We start from the raw sequence: 20,929 nt of genomic DNA, 5'->3' as shown, positions 1-20,929 counted from the left end.
AATACAAAGTATTACATTTATACCGTTCGCTCAAGTCGCCCCCCTTGTATATGCTCAACCGAGCAAAACTAGATCCGAACTTTTCTTTGACAATTCACCATTTTCCCTTCCGTTCTATTCCCAAAGAAGAAAAAAAAAGGACAATAGAAAATAAAAAAAATAAGACAAGTAAAATTGAGTAAACCGAATTCCTTGCTCCGACGCACCAAAATTTATGCGATTAGACTCATAGAGCCCCTCTCCATTGTATCATCGTAGCTTCGTGTCGAATCCCCCTCATCCCTTCAATGTAAATTATACCCGTTGAAGCACTGAGGCGAACCGTTCAGCAACCTATATGTCTGATTAGCATCTCTTGTAACTGAATTGCCGGAATCGAAACTGTGCACTACTTACCTCTGGGGTTGATCTGATAAAGGGGAGTTCAAAGAACATATTTCTCTCGTTCTTGCATATTTCTACAACTGTGTAGATGAGTCCCCAGGGCTGGGGCCAGAATCCCACCAGTCGCTCCAAGAGGATTCGCGTAATCTCTTGACGAATGTCTGTTTCTTCAGGATCATTCATATCTTTCCCAAAGATGTGTTGCAAGAGTTGGCTGAAGAACTCAGTATGAGGATTGGGGAATCTTAATTGGTTCACCATGCTGGCTATCAAGTAATAACGGGCTTCCGTAGGCAGTTCGTGCACCAAGAGGGATAGCATGGCAACCTCTGGCTCGCTCCCTGAAATGGATAGTGAGCCACTCGCTGGAGGTGGCTGTTCGGTAGCGTGGTGACCAGCATACAGCACGACCGCACCGATTATCTCAGCGTTCGCTGCAATAGCCACATGGCCAAACGTGGTCTCGGTGGGTGCGTTGGACGTCATAGTGTGTACAATCTGGGCTACTGCTTCTTCCGCAGGGCCATTTTCGAATACCTGATCCAGCACGCTCATCAGGCCAGCCTCCGTCAGAGTTGCAACTGTCTCATCGATGAGGCCGGGATATGTCTTTAGCTCCTCCAGCCGATCACCTTTAAGGTTCTCGATAGGCTTGCCGTAGTTTTGCTGGGGTGTCGCAGTCAAAACCGTGTTGATCAGCTGAATACAGTGCGTCGGTATGTTGGCGCAGAATCTGACATGGTTGGCTGCTAAAAAGTCTGGGAAGTCGTGATGCAGGACCACAAACAATTTCACCGTACCTCTGGAGAGATCTTTGCCGGCGTCGCTGACGTTAAGCGCCTTCAGCTGTTCGCTCAAGCAGCCGAGTAGCTGGCAGGCGAGGTCCGCGAAAGGCTTCCATCCTGCATTATCTACCAACTGCAGCAAAATAGGCATAAAGGCCCGATGCTGGATAAGCAACAGCCATCCGAATATAAATCCAGGTAGATACTGTGGGCCGATGCTCTCAAGTCTGGTAGCAACTCTCAGCATAACGTCACGACGGTCGTCATCTGACAATTCCTCGCAGACGGAGTAGATCTCGTGGAAAAGCATCGAGAAGAGGCGGAAGAAGACCCTCTGATTCAGGTGCTCCCCTCGCTTCACATGATGGTGGTTGAGTATCAATGAGACCAATACCAAAATTGAGTCCAAAAAGGCAGCGCGGGACACGAGCGTCTCAGAGTGCATGGCGGAGAAGATGCCGATAAACTTTGCCAGCGCGTCCGTTGCGACATACGCATCCCCGATAGCCCCAGTGTGTAGAATATGTTCATATCGCTCAACGGAGAGATCGATACCAATGCGCACAAACAAGAGGAAGTCCTCGCGATTGTGGATGACATGCCTTGCCTGCAGTTGCTGGATAAAGATGGTCGTAGCTTTGCTTGAGGCATTGTGATTGTTACACAAGTGTACCCACTCCTCGAAAACGTACTCTAGCTGGTCTTGTTGATTGGTTTGTTCGTCAGCGTTGGACGGCCCTTGAGGAGACTGAGAAGGAACAGAGCCCATCAGCTTGTTCTTAAGTCGCTGGCCAGTGGTAGAGTTGGGGTCTTCACATATCCACGTCCAGGCCGACTCAAGAGTGCGTACAAAGTCAGTATACAATGCAATAGGCCGGTTGTTGAGAATTGTGAGGTCGAGCATGTGTTCGAGGAACTCCAGCGAGCTGTCCTTGCGAGCTTCCAGGACCTTGGACATTGCGAGATCAATGTTTCTCCAGTCGAGCAAATCGGTCCGGATCAGTGCTGCGAGCAGAGGAAGACTCAAGAAATTTGGTCCAGGCTGTTGGGCAAACAGAGAGCGAACTCGGCTGTTCAATGCAGGGCCAGAAATCTTCCTCAGAGTCTCCAGTACGTGCACAAGACTCTCGAGCGTCAAGTTGTCCTCAACCTGCTGGAAGATGAGAGCACTAATCTGCTCGGCAGCATAGATGGCAAACTCTTCCGAGTTTTGAGACGTCTTAATGATGAGCTGTACAAGGGCATCGACAACGTCAAGAACAGGATGAGGCCGAGGCAGGCCGACGAAGTGATCTTCTTGAGCTTCTCTGGCCACGCGCAGCAACTCCTGTAGCAGCTTGTTGACTCGATCTGCCAGACCTCGAACATCCAATTGAAACCCGGCAGCTCGTCCGTTGCCCATGGCGTTGGCAGCGGCAAGGTTATGAACAGGGGCATATGGCTGGAGCTGTGCGCCCAGTTGTTGGATTGAAGGTGTCTCGGCGGGCGTGGGAATGTTTGGTAAGGCACTGTAGGTCTCTTGGAGAACCTCATTTGCCAGCGATCTTGTAGCTTCTGACGCGGATGGCGCATGGGATGCCACTGTGGAAGAAGTAGTGCGAGGCTGTCTCGCAAAGTCTTCGTAAATCGCCATCTGTTCGGCATTGAGGCCACCAGGTCTCGGCTGTATCTTGTAAGGGCTTGGAATTGTCATGGCCCATCGGTTTATTCCTGTTAGGTGGTAGGGCTCATTTGGCTGTTGAATACGATGCCGCCTTCTGTGTTCCAGGTCGCTTTCTAGCATCTCTTCAATCTCCGGCACCGCTCGCTCTTCCGCCTGCTTCTCGATGATGCTGCAAGCCAAGTCGAGATTGGAGTTGACACACATGATGATGGTGCCTTCAGGGAGACCCGATGGCAGATCGTTGGCAAGGCTCCTCATGTAATTGGTCAAGTTTGCTCTTAGAGGTTCCTTAGACGTAACGAGAGCTAGGCTGCCGGCGGTAGCCTTTACCATGTTGATAGCGGAAGTTCGGACGCGGTTTTCATCCGGCTCGGCAATGAAATCTTTCCGAATCATCTGCTGGGTTGATATCGCAGCAATAGTGACGGATCTATCGACGACTGGTTGTATAATATCCTGAAGAGCGCGAGTGAGAGCCGATCGAACAATTTCGTGTAGCCTGCTGGTACTGACAACCATCTCGTTGGTAGGAGGAATAGTGATGAGAGGTCCCAGCTCCGGAATGGTTGGAACTTGAGGAGACAAGCCAGGTCCGACTGCCGACCCAATTCCGTTCAGCGACAAGCTCTCAAAGGCTTCGAGTTGCTCTTGAACAAGAACATCAGGCTCGTCTGCAGCAGGTCGGTTGAGAATCTCTCCAGAAGGCTCAATGCTCTTGTGATCCAAGTTCAAGCCCTTGCATAGGACCTCGATTTCGAATTTCAGATTAAGCTTCAGTTCCGCATGGTGGTAGAGTTCTATCAACAGGTGAATGATGTCCATCAGCCAGGGATTGGGAGGTTTAAAAACCGCTGAGGTTGCACTTTGAGTTAAAACCTTGCAAACAAACGGGATAACGACAATGAGCCGTTTAGTATCATGCGCCTCAATAAGAAGCTGTTTAAACGCAATGTTTCTGTGCTTAATGGGATAATCCCTGGCAAGGGTTAGGAGACCAAGCCACCCTCCGAGATTTTTGAGATGTGATCTCTCCGTGGAATTCTGCAGAGTCGCTTCAGAGTTAAGCATCCTAGATACACTAATAAACGTCTCGCGGAGAACCTCGGCCCAGAGGGTTTTGTCTTCAAACTGTTTGACGAGCTCCAGGTACACATGGTGATAATTGGGCTGCATTTTTGCGCGTTCCTCAACGAGGTGACTGGCAAACCATTGCTGGTATCTTCGTTCGAGCATATCGCGAAGTTCGATGCACATCGACTGCAAGGTGCCTTCGGTGATGTTGTTGAGAACGAACTGGATCTTGCCCTGGGTCTCGTCATCTGGGTCCTCGAATTCGAGTTCAGCAGATGGCGGATCAACGCTGATAGCTGTGAACGCAGGAGCTGGGCGATCAATGCTGGCTTGTTCATCGCCGGTTCCATTTGCAAATGAATCAATGGGGAATCCTACTCCATGTGGAGTGCCCGATCCATTTCGAGCACGTACAAGCTCCTCTTCGTGATCTCGAACAATCTCCTCTGCCTTTTTGAACGCTTCGGTTCCCTGAAGACCAGGGATTTGAAGCAGTTGTTTGCAGAACCCTGGCCATTCCCGGAGACGTACCAAAAGTTGCATTAAAGCCTGGAGACCAAATTTAAACATTGGGTCATCAGGCATATGATCTCTCACTGCCTCTAAAATCATCCCGAGACCAATCTTCAGGGGCAGATCAGAAATCAGCTTGTGGGAAATGATTCCTCCAAAGAGAACCGCGGTTGTGGCGAGAGCTTCGAGGGGATAGTCGACATAATGATTGTACTCGTCGAACAGGCCATGAATCATGCAAGCAAATACATCCTGGTCAAGCTGATCCCGCGAATGCTTGTAGCGGTCCAATATCTCGACGATTGTGCGGACTTGTATTTCATCACCATACATCTTTTTATAATGCTCCTCCATCTTGCTATTGGCTGCCTGCGGCAGAGCATTCCCATCTTTTCCATTTGCATCAATAATGTCGTCGTATCCTTCTCCATAGTTGATCAGGCGAGGGTATGCGGTAATGCAGTGGCGCTGGACGAGAATGAGATCGAGAACTGGTGCTTTGGGAAGGAAATCCTCGAGTATCTGCAGCAATGCTGAAACAGTTCGCACCTGGAGACTGGTACTGGTTTTGACAGGTGGCTGGCCATCTGGCGGGCGCTGGAACTGGATCTCTAGGTTTGCCTTGATCATGAGGAACTGCAACAAAGTTCTAGCAATCTCATTGCTTCGTTCGGCGTTGAATTGGGCCCATTTCGACAAGTCCAAGTAGCCCTCTGCGTGAGCAAAGGCTGCGAGATCAATACCAAATCCGTTTGGAAGATAAACCAGCTCTTCCAGCCAGTTATGCTTGGCTGCATGGTCGAAAATGAGCGGAAGATCTACAGGCTTAACCGCATGCGCGTCAATAAGTCGCTGCACAACCCACTCTTTGTCCTTCTTCCAAAGGCTATCGAGCACAAAATCATACTCTGGTGAGCGCTTGTATAAAAAGGTCTCGAAAAGAGAGTTCAACGTATCAATGGCCATGACTGCCCAAGATTGTCTGGGAACCTCAAAAGCAGAGACCAAGAAAATGTCGAGGTTCGGGACGACTACCTCTTGGAATAGTCGTTTTGCTTCGACGCTCTGGGATGCGTGGACAGAGTTGAGAGCAACATTGAATATTGCCGACAGTGCTGCTACAGATACGAGTGGATGCTTGACGACAATAGCGGCACGTTCTTGCACATTGGGAGGCGAGTTTGCGTAGTCTTCAATCTTGATGCTCCGTTCGAGGCCGGGGATTGTGGTCGCGTCGAGCTGATCAGGCCCCAGGGAAGCGTAGGCGCTGACGAAAGACAGCTGTGCCTCCGGCTCGCCCCAAGAGCCACCCCACAGCCGCTGAATATCGAAATTATTCGCCGGCTCCTCAGCAATAGGTAAAAGAGCCTTGTAAAGTCGTAAGAACTGAGCAGAAGAGATACGTGCCGAGGGTTGGTCAAAGCAAAGGACCACTTCGGTCCAATCGAAAGATTTGGGCACAATACGGAGGAGCGCGCTGACGAGGATAACGGGATCATGCGGGGGAGTTTGGCTGATTGTAGCGTAAGTGAGTGCCGCAGAAACCTGCTCAGGGCCGAGCTGGATGTTAGCCGGACGACCCCGCAGGAACTGGAAGCACGATTCTTCGTCCTTTGTAAAGTCCGGTCCAGACTTTTGAATGTAGCGCGCCAAAGAATTGGCAGGCCGATCAGCCAGAACTCTGCTGATATCGAGGGCTGCCAGCACTTCGGAAGGGGGTGCTTGGTCTACAGACAAATAGCGCTTGGCAACCGAATTTTGGAGGTCTCGGCGGGAGGCTGCATTGAAGCTCGGAGGATAATATTGCAAAAATCTGTCAATGATGAGTGATACAAAGGCGGGCGTTAGGTCAGCGTGGGCTTCAATATCCGGTCGAGAGATAATATCCATAAAGGTCGGAAAGTTGGTGGATAGGATAGCATCCGCTATATTAAGCCCAATCGTTAGCGGTGAATACAGGAACAAATACCATGGCGAAGTGTAATCTTTGCCTTACCTTTCGTTTTCAAGTCAGGGCGGGACCCAAGCTTAAATGCCAAAGCTAACAAGGTCTTTTCCAAGGCATCGAGCTTGAAGTGCTCCATAAAGGTTGACAGGTCGAAATCGCGGAATATGTCCTCTGTGCCACTTTCCACCGACTCTGCAATTTTTGTGGCTTGATCGACATCGTGTGCAATCTTGCGCATCTCACCAACGAGAATGTGGTAGTTGCCGGGGTTGGCGACGGGTCTATTAAGGCCCGGGAATATCTGGGGTGCATTGCCCGCCACCAACCGGGTGAAGTATTTGGAAAAGACCTCCATGCCGTGTTCATCGATGAGCTATAGTTGGCCGGTGGGGTTAGAATCATCCGAGAGTTTACAGCTAAAGAGGGGCTTACCTTTCGTAATTGCTCAACTTGCAGCTCCCACTTGGCACGATCCTTATCCTCCTTAATAGTGCTGAGCAAGAGATAGACTTGGGCGACGACAATTTTCGTCAGGGAGTTGGCCCCCGTTGGACTGCTTGTGCTGGGGCTTGCGCCAGCACTGAGGATACCAGTGTGCGATGGATGGGGTGAGTGGTTACTGCCAGTTTGAAGAGTCTGCGCAGGATTTGGTGAGAATGATCCCGCTCTTTGTGGAGGGACCATGGAGGGATATTCGCGGCGGTCGAGAGTGGAAGAGGTGGTGTCTGCCAAAGGGCCAAGGCAGACCGGTGGGATAAGGATGGGAGGAGATTAGGGAAAATTAGAGGATAACGACTATCAGAAGGTAAAACCGAGAGGCGTTCCTACATGGAGTGGCTGAGGCGATGCGATGATAGTTGGTTGATTGTAGGGAGACGAGGTGGAAGAAGAAGAAGCTTCTTTCGAGCCAAGGCTTTGGTAGCGAAGCTTGACTGTGCGGGACGTAGAGCCAAAGTGGGTTCGCGTGAAAGATCCTCGTGGCAGTACCAGGACGCCGAATTGCCAGGTGGCGCAAGAATTAAGCGGCTTCTGGGGAGGCGAAAAGCAGCAGTCAGGCAGCGGCCGAAAAGCTGGACCAGCAAGTGCGTCGAGGTAAGATTTGAGCGTCTGAGAGTCTCGTTTGATGGCTTGGGTGCAAGATGGAGTGGAAGAGGCTCCGGACAGTACCGCAAAAAGAACCGTAGACGAGGGCGGCGATTTGTTCCGCCTTTGTCGAGGCAGGGTGGCAGCCCGCGTTAGGTTGGGCCAGCCATTAGGTTCGCTGCGGAGGCTCACGTGACGCAGCCGCGCCGGCTGGGCTGTTTCCTGGCCAACGCCTTCAGCCACTCTAAACAACGCCACGGCCTTGTTTGGCGGTGCGGCGGCTATCTATCTGTACGGGCTCTTATGCACCATGCCCGCATCCTCTGCATCTTACAACCGTGACATTCGAGCAGCTGCGCGTTGATATATGCGACAGAGGCTATCGGAGTTCTTACGATCTATTTCTAATCGCTTTTCGGATTTTGCAATAAATTTTGGCACATACAATCGACCCCTCACTCCCACCAGGCACGATGCCTGCCGCAATTGCAGACGCTCCGGCGGTAGCAATGTCATGTCAGTCCCTGCGCCGCGAACCCGCGCTCAGACAGAGCAGACAGTACTGACAGTTATATCGATACAGTTGCCAACAATTTTTGGGGCAAAGACGATGCTGGCGTCGGCCCCCTCCTCGACCGAATGGTCAACTCGAAGCAGACCTGCGACGAACTCAAGAGTTTCTATGGCGGTGAGGATGTCTGCCGCCCAGACGATGGACCTATGGTTCAATACCGACCAAATACTGACTTTCGACATTACAGCACGATCTTCGATCGAAGATGAGTATGCCCGAAAGCTGATGAACCTGAGCAAGAAAACCATAGGCACTCATGAAAGCGGGACACTCAAAGCTTCTATGGAAACGGTCCGTACCGAACTCGAGGCCATGGCCAAGCAGCATCAAAGCATTGCCGCGCAAATGAAGACGGAGCTCGAAGAACCGCTGGCCGCCTTCGCCGGAGGCATCAAGGAACGACGTAAAATTGTTCAGGGCACTGTGGAGAAGCTGCTCAAAATAAAAGTTCAACAAACAAACCACGTTAACAAAGTAAGGGGTACACATTGGATGCAAAATGTTCTCGGCTGACCTTTGCTAGACTCGAGACAAATACGAACAAGAATGCTTGAAAATTAAAGGTTATCTCGCACAAGGCCATATGGTGATGGGCCAAGAAGAGCGTCGAAACAAAGCCAAGCTGGAGAAGACGCAAATCAGTCTCGCGACTTCGAACACGGAGTATGAAAATGCTGTCAAGGTATTGGAAGAGACCACAGTTCGATGGAACCGAGAGTGGAAGGCCGCTGCCGACAAGTTTCAGGACCTCGAAGAAGAGAGGCTTGACTTTACTAAAAACAGTCTTTGGACGTATGCCAACATCGCCTCGACAGTTTGCGTTAGCGACGATGCAGCTTGCGAGAAGATCCGCCTCGCTCTTGAGAACATGGATGTGGGGACTGACATTGTCACTTTCATAAACGAACGTGGTACAGGACAAGAGATCCCTGAAGCCCCCAAGTATATCAACTTCGTCCGCGGCGATGTCCACGATACCACCTCTGAAGCTTCCGAAGATGAAAACAACTATACCGTGGCGCAGTTTCCCCGGAGTATCAATCCGGCTTTCCGCTCGTCTTCACCACAGCCTTCTACGTTTGAATCGCATCACGATCCTAATTCTGCGCTGGCGAACGATTTGGCTCATAGACCTCAGCCCAAGCCAGCTGGCCGTGAGGGTGCGGCAACTCCTCAAAAAAGCCCCCAGAAGATGCTGCCAGCTGCACGCGCATCATCGGAAGATCAGTATCGTAAGCAGCAGCCACCAAGCATGGACGATCGTTATCGGCAGCTGCCTTCAGCGGCAGAAGATCAATACCGGCGTCAACAGCCTGGCCCAGACGACCAGCATCGCCGGCAGTTGCCTCCGCCTGAAGAGCAGCAACAGCAACAGCAACAGCAGCAGCAGCAGCAACAGCAGCAATATGGAAGACAGCCACCCCCAGCTGATGACCAGTATCGTAGGCAACCGCCTACAGCCGAAGATCAGTACCGTAGACAGCCACCAGCCACGGACGACCAGTTTCGCAGGTCGCAAACAGGCCCTCCATCGCCATATGATAATCTTCGGCAGGGTCCTAAAGGAACAAGTCCCCATGATCCATATCCGAAGGATGGAATGACGATGCTGTGCCGCCCTGGTCCTCCGTCAGCTAGCGGCTCCCAGATCCAATCTGCCAGGCCGTCGAGCCGAGATTCTCGCAGCGAATATTCTGATCCCACGTCGGCTTCCAGCCAGGAACGCCAAAGCGGCAAAATGTCTCCTGTCAAGCAAGATCCACCGCTTTCGTCAAGCCCTGATAAACAAGCACTCAAGAAACGAAGTGGATTCTTCCAAAACCATAGCCCCTTTAGACGCAAGAGCACCAAGGATCTACAAGCTGCGGCTGCCGCCGGCAATTCGCCCAGCAACAGAAACACTTGGCATCCGTCCCAATCTCAGACATCGACAAGCCCCGTTCGCCGACCTCAGCCCTACGGAAATAACGAGCCGCAGACTCGGAATTTGCTGAAAGAACGGACTGCCAGCCCAGATCCAATTGATGCTAATGCAAGCTTAGCCCTTGGTGTGGGACAGAACGTTCTCCCTGTTACGAACCCTGATACCAATCGACAGAAACCACAACCGACGCCCCGGAAGGCTGAACCGGCGGACCCCATTGCAGCAGCCTTGGCCGAGCTCAAGAATGTCAACGTGGGCAAGCAAGCTTCAGTGAGAATGTCGGCTGATCACTATCATGGCATCTCTACGCCTGTTCCAAATACCGAGGCAGCGATGACAAGATCCTTCCCAGCTCCTGGTAGCCATGATGCAGCTGCTGGCATGCACGGCACGCCTCCGCCTTCGTATCAAGCTCAAACCCAGGTGACGAGGCTGGGAGTACCGCCTCCAGCTGTGACATCCAAGGCCATGAAGCAGGCTACCCAAAAGGTGGCGAACCAGGCAAGGAGCGTTTTCGGCGATGATGGTCGTAGAGGATCTGCAAGCAACGCTGCTTCTCCTATATCACGACCTGGTACGCGAGGCAATGATCGTTCAGCCTCCCCAGCCACTGCTCGTGGCGCATCTCCCCAGCCTCAGCGGCAAATGAGCAATGATCCCAGGCACTCAGCATCGCCAAACCCTTACCATCAGCGAAACAATTCTTCGACCAGTGTAAACCGAGGCCCAGGTCAAGGATACTACCGCGGGGCGTCTCCTCATGGATCGACTCATGGATCGACTAGGGGTTCAACTAGGGGAGCTTCGCCGAATCCGTATAGGGGGGATTATAACTACTCTCAGAGCCGTCCGGGAAGCAGCTATAGCGGCTCCGAAATGGCGATGCAGTTAGCTTCTCCTGGTGGTGGTGGTGGTGGTAGTGGCGATGATCGCTATGGGTCGACAAGAAGCCGAGCCTCCAGTCGGCCAGGGTCGCGAGCTATGGGCCTATACGATGGAGGCCACCAGCGGAGCAAAAGCGTGGCTGACCCGTCTAGACAATACTCTCGAGATGGACGACCAATTTTACATATGGGTAAGTTATTCCTCTCGTTCTCTAATATAGACCCATCTCAACTCGAAATTCAAGCGTCAGATTGACTAACATATGCTATAGCACGCGCAGTGTATAATTATCAAGCTGCTATCCCTGAGGAACTCGGCTTCGCCAAAGGCGACTACCTTGCCGTCTATCGTTACCAAGATGATGGGTGGTGGGAGGCAGAAGTCCACAACGGAAATGGCCAAATTGGGCTGGTCCCAAGCAACTACCTCCAACCTTGCTAAATGGGCGGCGATTAACGAGCTCTGGTTGGGTGATGGTGCTTTTCTTCTTCTTTCATTTTTATTCCCCTTCTCTTCAACCCCCTTATTTTTTGAATGATAAACACGACGAATCTGTTTATGGCTTGTTTGAATGTATATGATTTTGATGATGGTTTTTGCGATTTTTGCAAGGACACCAAGACTTAACTGTTTATGCTTGGTTTCATTCGATTATAGTGGTGCGATCCTTATATGGGTACTCTTTGTTAATAAATCCTGTCCTTTCCTTCTGTTCACTTCTTTTTGAGATATATGATATTGTGTATGCTCCATAGTTTAATCTTTTGAAGATGTTAGTCTGTATGTAGTTCGCTGGAAACCAGGGGCTGGCGTGATGCCAGGCAGACCCAGCACTTAATCTAATATGGTACATTAACACGGCAGTGCCAAATATGGTAATTAGCTAAAACTACAAGGGCAGTACATCTGTCCTTGTCTACGACCGAATTAACAGCGCAGGCTGTGGCTACACTAGTGTTAGGAGCAAGTAACTTTCAGGTACCTTTTGCTGCCGCCGCCATCGGCTAAGACGTCATGCTGATCACATGCTCTGAAGCTCATGTCAATAATCAGTAACACAGGTCCCAAACTTCAAATTGCAAGTGCCTCGCCCTGTTTCGCACATCTCCCTCGACGTTTCATATGCTTTGAATTTTGTTTGTCTTCTATTTGAAAGGGAATCTTAACTGTCTATGGAATGATTTAGCCTGCTCGACTTTTCTGCCATGGTAATCGCAATCTGCTTCGCTATTTGGTCTGCATCTTGAAGCTCCCTGAGCTAACGCTAGTCATGTACGCCAGGAAACATTCCAGGAGACTGCGCGCGTTATCACCTCAAAGCCCGTCCAGAGGGCTGCTGTCAATATCGCGTTGCTCGTTTCTGGAGCGGTGACACTGCTTGGCCTGGCTGCGATTGCCTCTGTGCTCTTCTTCCAGAATTTTGTTCCGGACCAGTTTGTCACTACGCCGGTCCATCTGCAATATGGGTGCGTATAATCGTGATTGCGATGGTACAGCAACGCCGGCGTATTATTTGCTAATTTTTTTGGCCTGTATAGGACGAGCCTTAACCCATATGGCCTTACGGCACTCGCCGTTCCAATGCTGAAGCCGCAGCAAGACTACGACATCTCCGTTACCCTCTCAATGCCACGATCGCCTCCAAATGTCGAACGAGGGAACTTTATGGTTAGCTTATATCTACTGGGCTCCGAGAATGGCTACGAATTAGCCGAAGATGCGCGGAAATTTGCCAATCGCGAACCGAGTTTCGAGCAGAACGATGTGGTTTTCCACTCACGAAGGCCGGCCTTGCTCCCCTACATCGATCCTGTGGTTTCTTTGGCATCGCGCATTCTATTCTTGCTCTACCATTTGATATTTCCAACGGCGCAAACTTGCACAATGAATATACCAGTGGCCGAACGAGTGGCTTTCCCGACAGATTCTTCCATTCCCTTATCGGCATATGTGGAGATAGAGGCAGGGCAGGGGATTCAGATTTACAGCGCTTCACTTACGATGACGGCGCAGCTTAGCGGTCTTCGATGGCTCATGTTTCACTATCGCCTTCTGACTTTTATAACATTTACGATGCTCTTCTGGGTCTGTGAACTTGCATTTATGAGCGTTGCTTGGGCTATCTTCGGCGCTCTATTGGGATCTTCGTCCAATAAACTGGAGCACAAGGCTCGAAAGAGCCAACGCCGGTCGACAACGGAAGAAGCAACAGACCCAGACGACTCGGACGAGAATGATGACGAAGATGGTGGATCTGACTATCCGCAGCAGTTCCCTACCTACGGAAAGCAGCCTGCCTTGAAGCATGAACCGGACATCAAAGACGAGGAAGAGCATAAACAGCCTCTTTATGAGATACCTGTTGCCGGAGAAGAAGCTGACGACGAAGAAGAAGAAGTTGAGGATAAATCGCCTGGAGATTCGGGTATTGGTACCAGCTACAGCGGAGAAGGGAGCGGCAGTGTTCGCAAGAGAAAGTCGCAATCAAACTTGGAACAGTAGACCGGGCATTTCAGTGGTATTGCAGTGTTTATCAGATACCCCAATGGTAATTAATCTAATGTTGTTAGCGGTAGAAGCGTTCTCTTTGGCTATTAATTGATTTTTATTAGTAGTGGCATGATACAGTAGTTCGCGCACATATTAGGCACATTCATGCCTTAGAATAGCGCCCGCACAGCTGAATCTCTCAATTGTTGTTATTATTACTGACGACTCTTCCCCTTGAAATATCTTGCTCGCCGTCTAAGTTGATAAGCTACTACTACTTTCAATCTATAAGCGCTAGAATAGGGTTATATTTGGCTCAGGGATTAGATTCATTGGGTGACACGATCCGTAATACCGAATGCCACCTTCCTATCCTTCCCAGAACCTCAAGGCCCTGAGAGGCCATATGTAGCAATACAGCCCTAGACTGGAGGCGACGCTCTGGGCGCTATGGCTGCGGTACCTGGGCGGCAATAGTGCCGCCAAGCTGCATGATCTAACGGCTGCCAGCCAGAGACACGGAACAGCTTTCCTGGCGGCAAATACCAATAATCCTTGCCAGCAAGGCCGGATTAGGGCACAACCAAACCGCAGATGCGAGTCAGTGCCAACACATGCGCTCCATTCTTGCGGTGAAAACCAGCTGGCTTGTGGCATTCATGCATGAGGCGGCCATGACAGCACTGCAGCTGGCGCCCAAACACTCTAAAACAGAGGGCTGGAATTTGTACCCAGCAGGTATCCCGATCGGACTAAGAGATGATCCGCTGATGCGGGCGGGATTGGACCCCCCCAAATAGCCCCCCCTTCCACCATTCACTGACGAGGCCGTCCTCGGGTGCTTATTCGCAGAGCAAGTCATGGCTGTGATTCTTTTGTGATTCTTTTGGTGAACGCAAAGTCAACGCATCGCCTGCCTCTTTTTGGTTATCTCCCGTATTTGCTTCTGGTGCGCAGGACACGCCCTCACCCCACGCTATTTGCTCGTCACATGAGATGGCTAGCTGGTGAATCGGAGCTTCTAATCGCCAAGCTTAATCAGGTCTCCCCCACCGCCCTCTCTTGGTCAAACAGTCGACGTCTCCCTCGTCTCCCAACGCCCGCCAGCTCTTAAATAGCCCAACACTCCCAAATCCTACACTCGAGCGACAATTTCCCCCTCGAAAAAAGCCTCGTTTCCATTACGATGCCCTGCTTCAAGGGTATTGCGGTTAGCATCCATGCCAACTCCGCTCCGCTACCCGAGTACGGCATACAGAAGCAGTCGAGGCTGTCTCGCATTAGCACGTACATTCCCGTGCCGCAGCCGACCCTCAACGCAGGCAACAAGCCGGAGCCTGCCAAGTTTGCCATCTCGATCACGCTGTTGACTCCCGGTCTCCCCATCCCGTACTCGGCCCCAAAGCCGTCCGAGGCCAACCCGTACCCGAAGCCACAATTCGTCGGAGGTCTCCACTCTGGCTCCCAGAATGAACGAGGCAAGGTTGGAGCTGTAGCCCCCTACATGCCCTTGACAAACTCTGAAAACGAAACGATTGCCGCCTATATTTATTTTGATGGGAGGGGCAAAGAGGAGGTGGCCACTTTACTGCGTCCCGGCGAAGAGACCTGGGTCAACAGCCGCTGGGTCCAGGTCCCGGACGCTGAAGGTGGCGGCTTGGCCGAGCGTGAATTCCTCTTCCGTGAGGTTGGTCTCGAGCGCTGGCTTAACGGCCTAGATCTCAAGGGCCACGATGCTGCGGAAAAACTTGAGAGGCGGCGTCAAAAATTCGAAAGACGAAGGCGGCGACAGGCCGCGACCTTGGAAGGAAACTCCAGTATGGATTCAGATGCACGAAAAGGCACTCTGCGATATGGCGATGAAACTTCGCCAATTGAGCCCGTGTATGACGACTCCGATTCTTGGTCTGACGATGATGATGAACCTCCCGAGGCAACAGGCCAGATCAAGGTAGCCATGTTCCGTGTTCTAGCCTCAGGAGAGATTAAAAAGGGAGAGTACTCTCCTCAGTTTGATGCGCATGACGGAGATGATGAATATGAGAATGGCAATGGGATCGACGCAGATGTTGAGCACACTACAAGCTTTGCTAAACCCAAGACGCTCGACCCCAAGACCATCAGCACCCAAACGGTTACTGGAATTGACGGTCCAGACAAGCCTTATGCTACATTTACGTTCTTCTACCGCGGTGAAAGTGAGTTCGATCACCTACTTGCTTGCGCTCCTCTTTCTCTCAATTTATCTTACTAATACCGTCATAGGACAACTGCAAAAAATTGGCGTCCTTCAGTCAGCGAAGAACTCACAGACAACAGCCCTCGCGGCCAAACGACGCTCAGGTCAGATAGACTTTTCTAACCTAGGACCTCTAAAGGCCGGTGGCACAGTCGGATTTTCTGCTTTCCGAGACCAAGAAGCCGAAGAGGCACGACGACGGAAGGCCAGGAAGAAGAGCAACGGCAATGTTGCTGATGACAGCGACGATGATGACGACGAAAACGAACTCATTGGCAAGATGGAGGAAGTAGCCGACAAGGAAACTAGCTCCAAGCTAGCCCCAGAAGATGCCAAATTCCAAGGCGAATTAGCAGATGGTGTAAACCGTATACACGTATGATCAAGCTTGATATCTTCATATGGAGCTTGAACGCTAACATTAATTCTCACATAGCTTAAGAGGGCACATTCGGCTGAACCAGACGCAAACTCTACCCCAGAAACATCGCAACGAACCGATTCCCCGGCCGATCCAGGATTGCTTGCCGGATCAGCACCAAGTGCAAGTTCGAGCCTACAGGCCAATTTCGACTCTCTCGCTGCGGCAATGGTGGGCAGCCCGCTCAAAAAAGCACGCCCAAGCGTTGATCAGACCAATATTGGAGATAGATTCTCCACTACTCAAAGCTTGAGCTCAGCCCTGGGAACTGTTACTTCAAGTGGTGCTGAGTCTCCTACCAAAGAAGCACCTGCTTTGGTGAAGCCCGAAATAAAAATACAAGAAGAGGAAGAGCTATAGTGAGAGCGATACGTGTGCTAAAGCATGACGCTGTAACTTAGCGAATTTGATGATCTCAAATTTATACATGTTAATACCTTGCTTATTGGAATGATCAAACGAAAGCATACAGAGCGAGCCGAAGTTAGCAGAGAGAATTCTGGACCAGTCATTAACGACTACGCTTTACGGGAATGGGCCATGATGTACGAACGATTTGCAGTGTGGATTGAAGCAAATATTCTTTTTACCTTTTTTTTTATTTTTCATCTTTTTTATTTTTATTTTTCACTGGATTTGGTAAAATGGAGAGCTGGAATAAATGTGGGCGGGAACAAATGGGCGCCTGGAAACTCTGAGATGCTGTTCTCAACTTCCATTGCAGCGCTTGAAGAGCACTTCTACTGGCTGCCGGCTGGAGATGGGCTATATGGACTGGTTGCATTTTCTAACTATAGATGATGGCGATGACTTTCGAGCTGTCCTGCTCATCCGCCGCTTTTTGGTATGCCATAGCTTTGCGGCATGCTGAGGAGGTTGGCTATATATGAGAACTGAAAACTTGTTAGACTTGCATCAGGAATCGATTTTTTGTCGAGCTGAGCAAATGCTGCTATGAAAACGACTGGCAAGTCAATCCTTTTAAAGTATAGGCAAAAAATATGAATGCAATGGCCAAGAGCGTATTTTCTGTGATACTGCTTGAACTTGATTTCCATGTTTGAGCGAGCCTAATTTGCTGAGCAGCAAATACTATCTGATATCACTACAATTGAATCCTGCCAGGCAGAAGGGTCTTATGTTCTTACTGACGTACGATGGGGGTACCGTATTATGGCTATGGGCCTATTCCAAACATATAGTAGTATAGAGATGCATCGCTAGGTTCGCGGGATTTACTGCTGCATGGGTTCGTAGGATTGAAGGATCGCACGTCATTAATGTTGACGTAAGATAGGGTACTATAACCGCTGGTTTACCCCAAATACATGGCTGCGTATAAATGCATTGCCAAGTTCGCAGTATTTACACCGGCAGCTTTGCTTTTGTATATGTCTAAAACAAAGGAAGAACTGGAGGACGGCTATTATTTAACGAGATCCCAGTTATTCGAGACTCAATCATGGGTCGACCCTGGCTCATCTTTCCGACTCTCTGCCTCGCTGCAAGCGTGGTATCAGTGAGGGGTCAAGAAAATGAACATAATGGGCAGAAGCCAATTACGTCTCAAGAGCCCACTGCGAGTGGAAATCCGCTGACTTCTGAGTTTGCGGATTTTGTTCTCGAGATATTGGATACGTGGAAGGTTCCTGGTGTTGCGGTGGCTGTGATTGATGGAGACGAAATCTACGCCGAGGTAAATGTTACCATTATATGACTATACACATAGGTCGAATATTGAGTCTCTAATGCTGCTTATTTAGGGTTATGGATATGCGACTCTGCCAGATGTCCCAGCTACTCCAGAAACTCTATGGTATGGCGCCTCAACAACCAAATCTCAAGTGGCTGCGGTCCTATCCGCTATGATCCATTCCGGCAACTTTTCAGCTTTGTCTCAAGGCTGGCAAACGCCTATTTCATCCATTATCCGCGATGATTTCGTGTTACAAGATGAATGGGCGACGAATCACATCACCTTGGAGGATGCTGTTAGTCACCGAACAGGCATGCCTCGCCATGATGGTTCTTTTCACAGGGTGACTGATGGAAAGCAAACAACTCCACGGGATATCGTCCGGAATATGAGAAACTTGCCACTTACATACGAACCGCGCGTAAAACCTCTTTACTGCAACACAATGTACGTGGCCCTCTCGCATGCTATTGAGACCATCACCGGTAAATGGCTTGGAGACGTGCTCAAGGAGAACCTATGGGGCCCACTGGGTATGAACTCGACCAAGTTCGATTTACAGGATGCTCTGGATGCTCCCGAGTATTTGGCTTCGGGATACTACTGGGATCTGGACGAAGAGGAGTTTAAAGAAATGCCTCATATGCCTTTGGTAGAAGTCAGCGGAGCAGGATCAGTCTTCTCCAATGCGCTTGATTATGCCAAGTGGGTTAAAAGCTTGCTTCACCAATCCGGGCCTCTCTCTGAAGCCGTGCACAAGGATATCAGATCCGCCAGAACGCTCTGGGATGCCAACACTGCCCCTGGGTATGATCTCAGTCTTTATGGACTGGGCTGGTTAAGGACTTTACACAAGGGCCATGTGGTATATACTCATAGCGGAGGAGTCCACGCTTTTGGATCCGAAGTATATTGGTTCCCAGAGGCCCAGTATGGAGTGGTGGTATTTGGAAATACGGCAATAAGCCAGCCTCCGGAAGAAATCATTGCGTGGAAGCTCATTGATGATAAGCTTGGTATTCCCGAGAAGGATCGCGCAGATTACGGCGCCAAGTATGTTTCCATCGACCCTACGCTTAGAATATCGAATGTTCGTGCGCGTCGCTGACTTTGAAATAGATGGGATAAAGCCAAAAAGCAGCTGGCTTGGCTATATGAAAATGCCGTGGACGTTATTTACCCCAAGAGACCAGATCCCGCACTGCCCTCTCCATTGGCCGTGAGCGAGTTTGTGGGCACATACTACGATCCAGGATATGGCAATATTACCCTGCGTGAAGAGCCTCACCCAGATAAGCCGAGTGAGAAAATCTTAGTTGCCGATCGTCCAGAGACAACATGGAATTATTCTATGCACTTTCATCACGTCACGGGCAGTTATTGGATAGTATACATGCCCTCGCCGATATGGTCTGGCGTCAAGTTCAAGGAATTTTTTGGAGCAGAATTTGTGCTGGGAGCTGACGGGAAACCAGTAGGGGTGGAGGTTACATGGGAGAATCATATGGATACCATGTATGAAGGCCAGGTGTTTTTCAAACGAGTTGCGTAGAGGAGCCGAGAAAATCGCAGTGCCTAGCTGTATTGCAGTCCTGTTAGCGGCTGTACAGTTCCATATTGAATATTGTAAAATGAGAAGCACGCAAAGAGTGTATGTTTGTGTAGTCAGACAAAAAGTTGGTGATTAAGAATTCAACATCAAATTCAGTTGGCCGTTCTTAAGTTTTATCATCAGGAGAGAGGGCGGTATTCAGCTGGTATAAAAGCCAATTGACTTACCATATAGCTGTAGATTAATTCATTTCTGCGATTGCAATATTAAACTTTGCAGAAAGGCAAAGAAAAATGGTGTCGGGTTAACTGCAGCTTTGGCCCTAGAGCTTGGGGTGGAAAATCCTACGCTCTTGAAACATCGAAAAAAATTTGGCGGCTCAAGATATAGAAGTGCATCCTTTTAGATGCATATTCCCCGTTAACGGAGCTCATATCCCACCAAATATGTAGTTATACAGCTATGACCCAGCTATATGCGTTTAATAGATAATTTGCACTGTGTGTCCCTCATCTGCCTACCCCACCATGCCTCCCTGCGTTTATCGTCTTCACAGCCTTGGGCACATTTTGCGATAAATCCATCTCCGAGCACATATCTCTTGTTCGCCCTCCCTTAACCTCTCCAACCCTCCGATTTCTGACTCGAGACTTACAACCGCCAGTTTTCTACACGAAAAACGAACCCTCAACCGTCAAAATGGCCAGTAAGACGTCAAACAACCCCCTCTAGCGATGCGCCGTAACGAACTAATCACGCAAAACTGCAATAGACGTCGAGGAAATCGCCAGTATGTGTATACGATATAGCTACCATTGAGCTGAGCTTTCTAACGCGAAATCGTTTTCTCGAACAGAGCAGTTTGTCAACGGCTTCTTTACGGGCATGAGCACCAACATTGCCGGCCTCGCTGCGGTCTACGTAGGTTGCGACTTGGTCTGACGGCATTTCTATGACGTTTTAACGCTCTGCACAGACTCCCCAGTCCGTCCTTACCTTCGAGTCTCAGAAGTTTGAGGGTGCCAGCAGCATTCTGGAGAAGCTCACGGTATATAATACTCTTAACCTATACACCCGAAGAGCTATTCCTAACGGCAGTGTAGAGCCTCCCCTTCAAGATGAGCGGTCACCAGCTCTCCACCCTCGATGCTCAGCTCGCCGATAACGATCTCCTGATCCTGGTAACAGGAAAGCTCAAGGTACTAGATTTACAAGCCGAAATCAAATATTAAGATGGAATGTCGCTGACGCATACAACTCCAGGTCGACGAGGATGAGAACCTGATAAACTTTGTCCAGAACTTCAAGGTCAGCGTCAGCCAGGGCCCCGGTGGCGAGATTACTGGCTTCCTTGTCAAGAACGACATCTTCAAGCTGGTTTACTAAATTTGGAACTCGATACTGGAAAATCTTGCTTGTGGACAAGGAGTGGGTAATGACCTGGTGATACCGAAGCTCAGAATCTGAAGATAAGGACATGGGGCCCGGAGAGGATCAGAATAAAGGCTAGAGAAGTTAATACACTCTCACATGAAAAAATTTCAAAGCTTTTAGGCATAGCTAAATCTAAACTATATACCACCAAAGCCGTTGTAGCTCTACTATTCCCGAGATAAGGACCCCAGGATGATAAAATGAAAATGCAGAGGTAGTAGAGGCAATAGAAGCAGTAGAGGCAGTAGAGGACAATAGAAGTAGTAA

The 20,929-nt window shown here is 50.0% G+C and overlaps 5 protein-coding genes across 5 annotated transcripts; 4 read left to right on the top strand and 1 right to left on the bottom strand.

The window, feature by feature from the left end:
• Positions 1 to 47: 47 nt before the first annotated feature.
• GGI43DRAFT_218169 (CCR4-NOT core subunit CDC39) lies at positions 48 to 7,267 on the bottom strand. Its single transcript, XM_083200302.1, has 4 exons — positions 6,797 to 7,267; positions 6,413 to 6,737; positions 397 to 6,341; positions 48 to 333 (listed from the first exon to the last, which is right to left on the bottom strand). Exons 1-4 carry the CDS (start codon positions 7,046 to 7,048, stop codon positions 295 to 297), a joined length of 6,561 nt encoding a protein of 2,186 aa, XP_083056762.1. The 5' UTR covers positions 7,049 to 7,267; the 3' UTR covers positions 48 to 294.
• A 454-nt stretch (positions 7,268 to 7,721) lies between these two features.
• GGI43DRAFT_415681 (uncharacterized protein) lies at positions 7,722 to 11,686 on the top strand. Its single transcript, XM_083207173.1, has 5 exons — positions 7,722 to 7,963; positions 8,031 to 8,135; positions 8,209 to 8,495; positions 8,545 to 11,020; positions 11,102 to 11,686. Exons 1-5 carry the CDS (start codon positions 7,921 to 7,923, stop codon positions 11,269 to 11,271), a joined length of 3,081 nt encoding a protein of 1,026 aa, XP_083056761.1. The 5' UTR covers positions 7,722 to 7,920; the 3' UTR covers positions 11,272 to 11,686.
• Positions 11,687 to 14,242: 2,556 nt separating this feature from the next.
• Positions 14,243 to 16,574, top strand: GGI43DRAFT_217933 (uncharacterized protein). Its single transcript, XM_083200300.1, has 3 exons — positions 14,243 to 15,518; positions 15,586 to 15,935; positions 15,996 to 16,574. The coding sequence occupies exons 1-3, from the start codon at positions 14,507 to 14,509 to the stop codon at positions 16,338 to 16,340; spliced, it is 1,707 nt and encodes a 568-aa protein (XP_083056760.1). The 5' UTR covers positions 14,243 to 14,506; the 3' UTR covers positions 16,341 to 16,574.
• Positions 16,575 to 17,240: 666 nt separating this feature from the next.
• On the top strand, positions 17,241 to 19,473 carry GGI43DRAFT_217935 (beta-lactamase/transpeptidase-like protein). The gene is made up of 3 exons (XM_083200301.1): positions 17,241 to 17,676; positions 17,744 to 18,729; positions 18,796 to 19,473. The coding sequence occupies exons 1-3, from the start codon at positions 17,443 to 17,445 to the stop codon at positions 19,226 to 19,228; spliced, it is 1,653 nt and encodes a 550-aa protein (XP_083056759.1). The 5' UTR covers positions 17,241 to 17,442; the 3' UTR covers positions 19,229 to 19,473.
• Positions 19,474 to 19,766: 293 nt separating this feature from the next.
• On the top strand, positions 19,767 to 20,814 carry GGI43DRAFT_415659 (Ran GTPase-binding protein NTF2). The gene is made up of 7 exons (XM_083207172.1): positions 19,767 to 19,831; positions 19,893 to 19,934; positions 20,001 to 20,018; positions 20,085 to 20,149; positions 20,205 to 20,276; positions 20,332 to 20,427; positions 20,492 to 20,814. The coding sequence occupies exons 2-7, from the start codon at positions 19,928 to 19,930 to the stop codon at positions 20,612 to 20,614; spliced, it is 381 nt and encodes a 126-aa protein (XP_083056758.1). The 5' UTR covers positions 19,767 to 19,831; positions 19,893 to 19,927; the 3' UTR covers positions 20,615 to 20,814.
• Positions 20,815 to 20,929: the final 115 nt, after the last annotated feature.

Source organism: Trichoderma evansii (genome assembly GCF_050947405.1).
Source record: "Trichoderma evansii strain SZMC 28006 chromosome Unknown GGI43scaffold_25, whole genome shotgun sequence".
NCBI classification, from domain to species: Eukaryota; Fungi; Ascomycota; class Sordariomycetes; order Hypocreales; family Hypocreaceae; genus Trichoderma; species Trichoderma evansii.
The sequence above is the reverse complement of the archived record's forward strand: the minus strand, read 5'-3'. Positions and strand labels throughout refer to the sequence as shown.

What these genes read in the sequence shown, in the direction of transcription:
- GGI43DRAFT_218169 (XM_083200302.1), bottom strand. Translation starts at nt 7,048, where the DNA reads ATGGTCCCTCCACAAAGAGCGGGATCATTCTCACCAAATCCTGCGCAG. An exon ending in CCCTGACTTGAAAACGAAAG is followed by an intron (nt 6,342 to 6,412) that starts GTAAGGCAAAGA and finishes GGCTTAATATAG; the next exon opens with CGGATGCTATCCTATCCACC. An exon ending in TTATCAGATCAACCCCAGAG is followed by an intron (nt 334 to 396) that starts GTAAGTAGTGCA and finishes TCAGACATATAG; the next exon opens with GTTGCTGAACGGTTCGCCTC.
- GGI43DRAFT_415681 (XM_083207173.1), top strand. Translation starts at nt 7,921, where the DNA reads ATGCCTGCCGCAATTGCAGACGCTCCGGCGGTAGCAATGTCAT. An exon ending in TCCGGCGGTAGCAATGTCAT is followed by an intron (nt 7,964 to 8,030) that starts GTCAGTCCCTGC and finishes ATATCGATACAG; the next exon opens with TTGCCAACAATTTTTGGGGC. An exon ending in AAACAAACCACGTTAACAAA is followed by an intron (nt 8,496 to 8,544) that starts GTAAGGGGTACA and finishes GACCTTTGCTAG; the next exon opens with ACTCGAGACAAATACGAACA.
- GGI43DRAFT_217933 (XM_083200300.1), top strand. Translation starts at nt 14,507, where the DNA reads ATGCCCTGCTTCAAGGGTATTGCGGTTAGCATCCATGCCAACTCCGCT. An exon ending in GTTCTTCTACCGCGGTGAAA is followed by an intron (nt 15,519 to 15,585) that starts GTGAGTTCGATC and finishes ATACCGTCATAG; the next exon opens with GACAACTGCAAAAAATTGGC. An exon ending in ATGGTGTAAACCGTATACAC is followed by an intron (nt 15,936 to 15,995) that starts GTATGATCAAGC and finishes ATTCTCACATAG; the next exon opens with CTTAAGAGGGCACATTCGGC.
- GGI43DRAFT_217935 (XM_083200301.1), top strand. Translation starts at nt 17,443, where the DNA reads ATGGGTCGACCCTGGCTCATCTTTCCGACTCTCTGCCTCGCTGCAAGC. An exon ending in GAGACGAAATCTACGCCGAG is followed by an intron (nt 17,677 to 17,743) that starts GTAAATGTTACC and finishes CTGCTTATTTAG; the next exon opens with GGTTATGGATATGCGACTCT. An exon ending in CGCGCAGATTACGGCGCCAA is followed by an intron (nt 18,730 to 18,795) that starts GTATGTTTCCAT and finishes ACTTTGAAATAG; the next exon opens with ATGGGATAAAGCCAAAAAGC.
- GGI43DRAFT_415659 (XM_083207172.1), top strand. An exon ending in CCGGCCTCGCTGCGGTCTAC is followed by an intron (nt 20,150 to 20,204) that starts GTAGGTTGCGAC and finishes CGCTCTGCACAG; the next exon opens with ACTCCCCAGTCCGTCCTTAC. An exon ending in TGGTAACAGGAAAGCTCAAG is followed by an intron (nt 20,428 to 20,491) that starts GTACTAGATTTA and finishes ATACAACTCCAG; the next exon opens with GTCGACGAGGATGAGAACCT.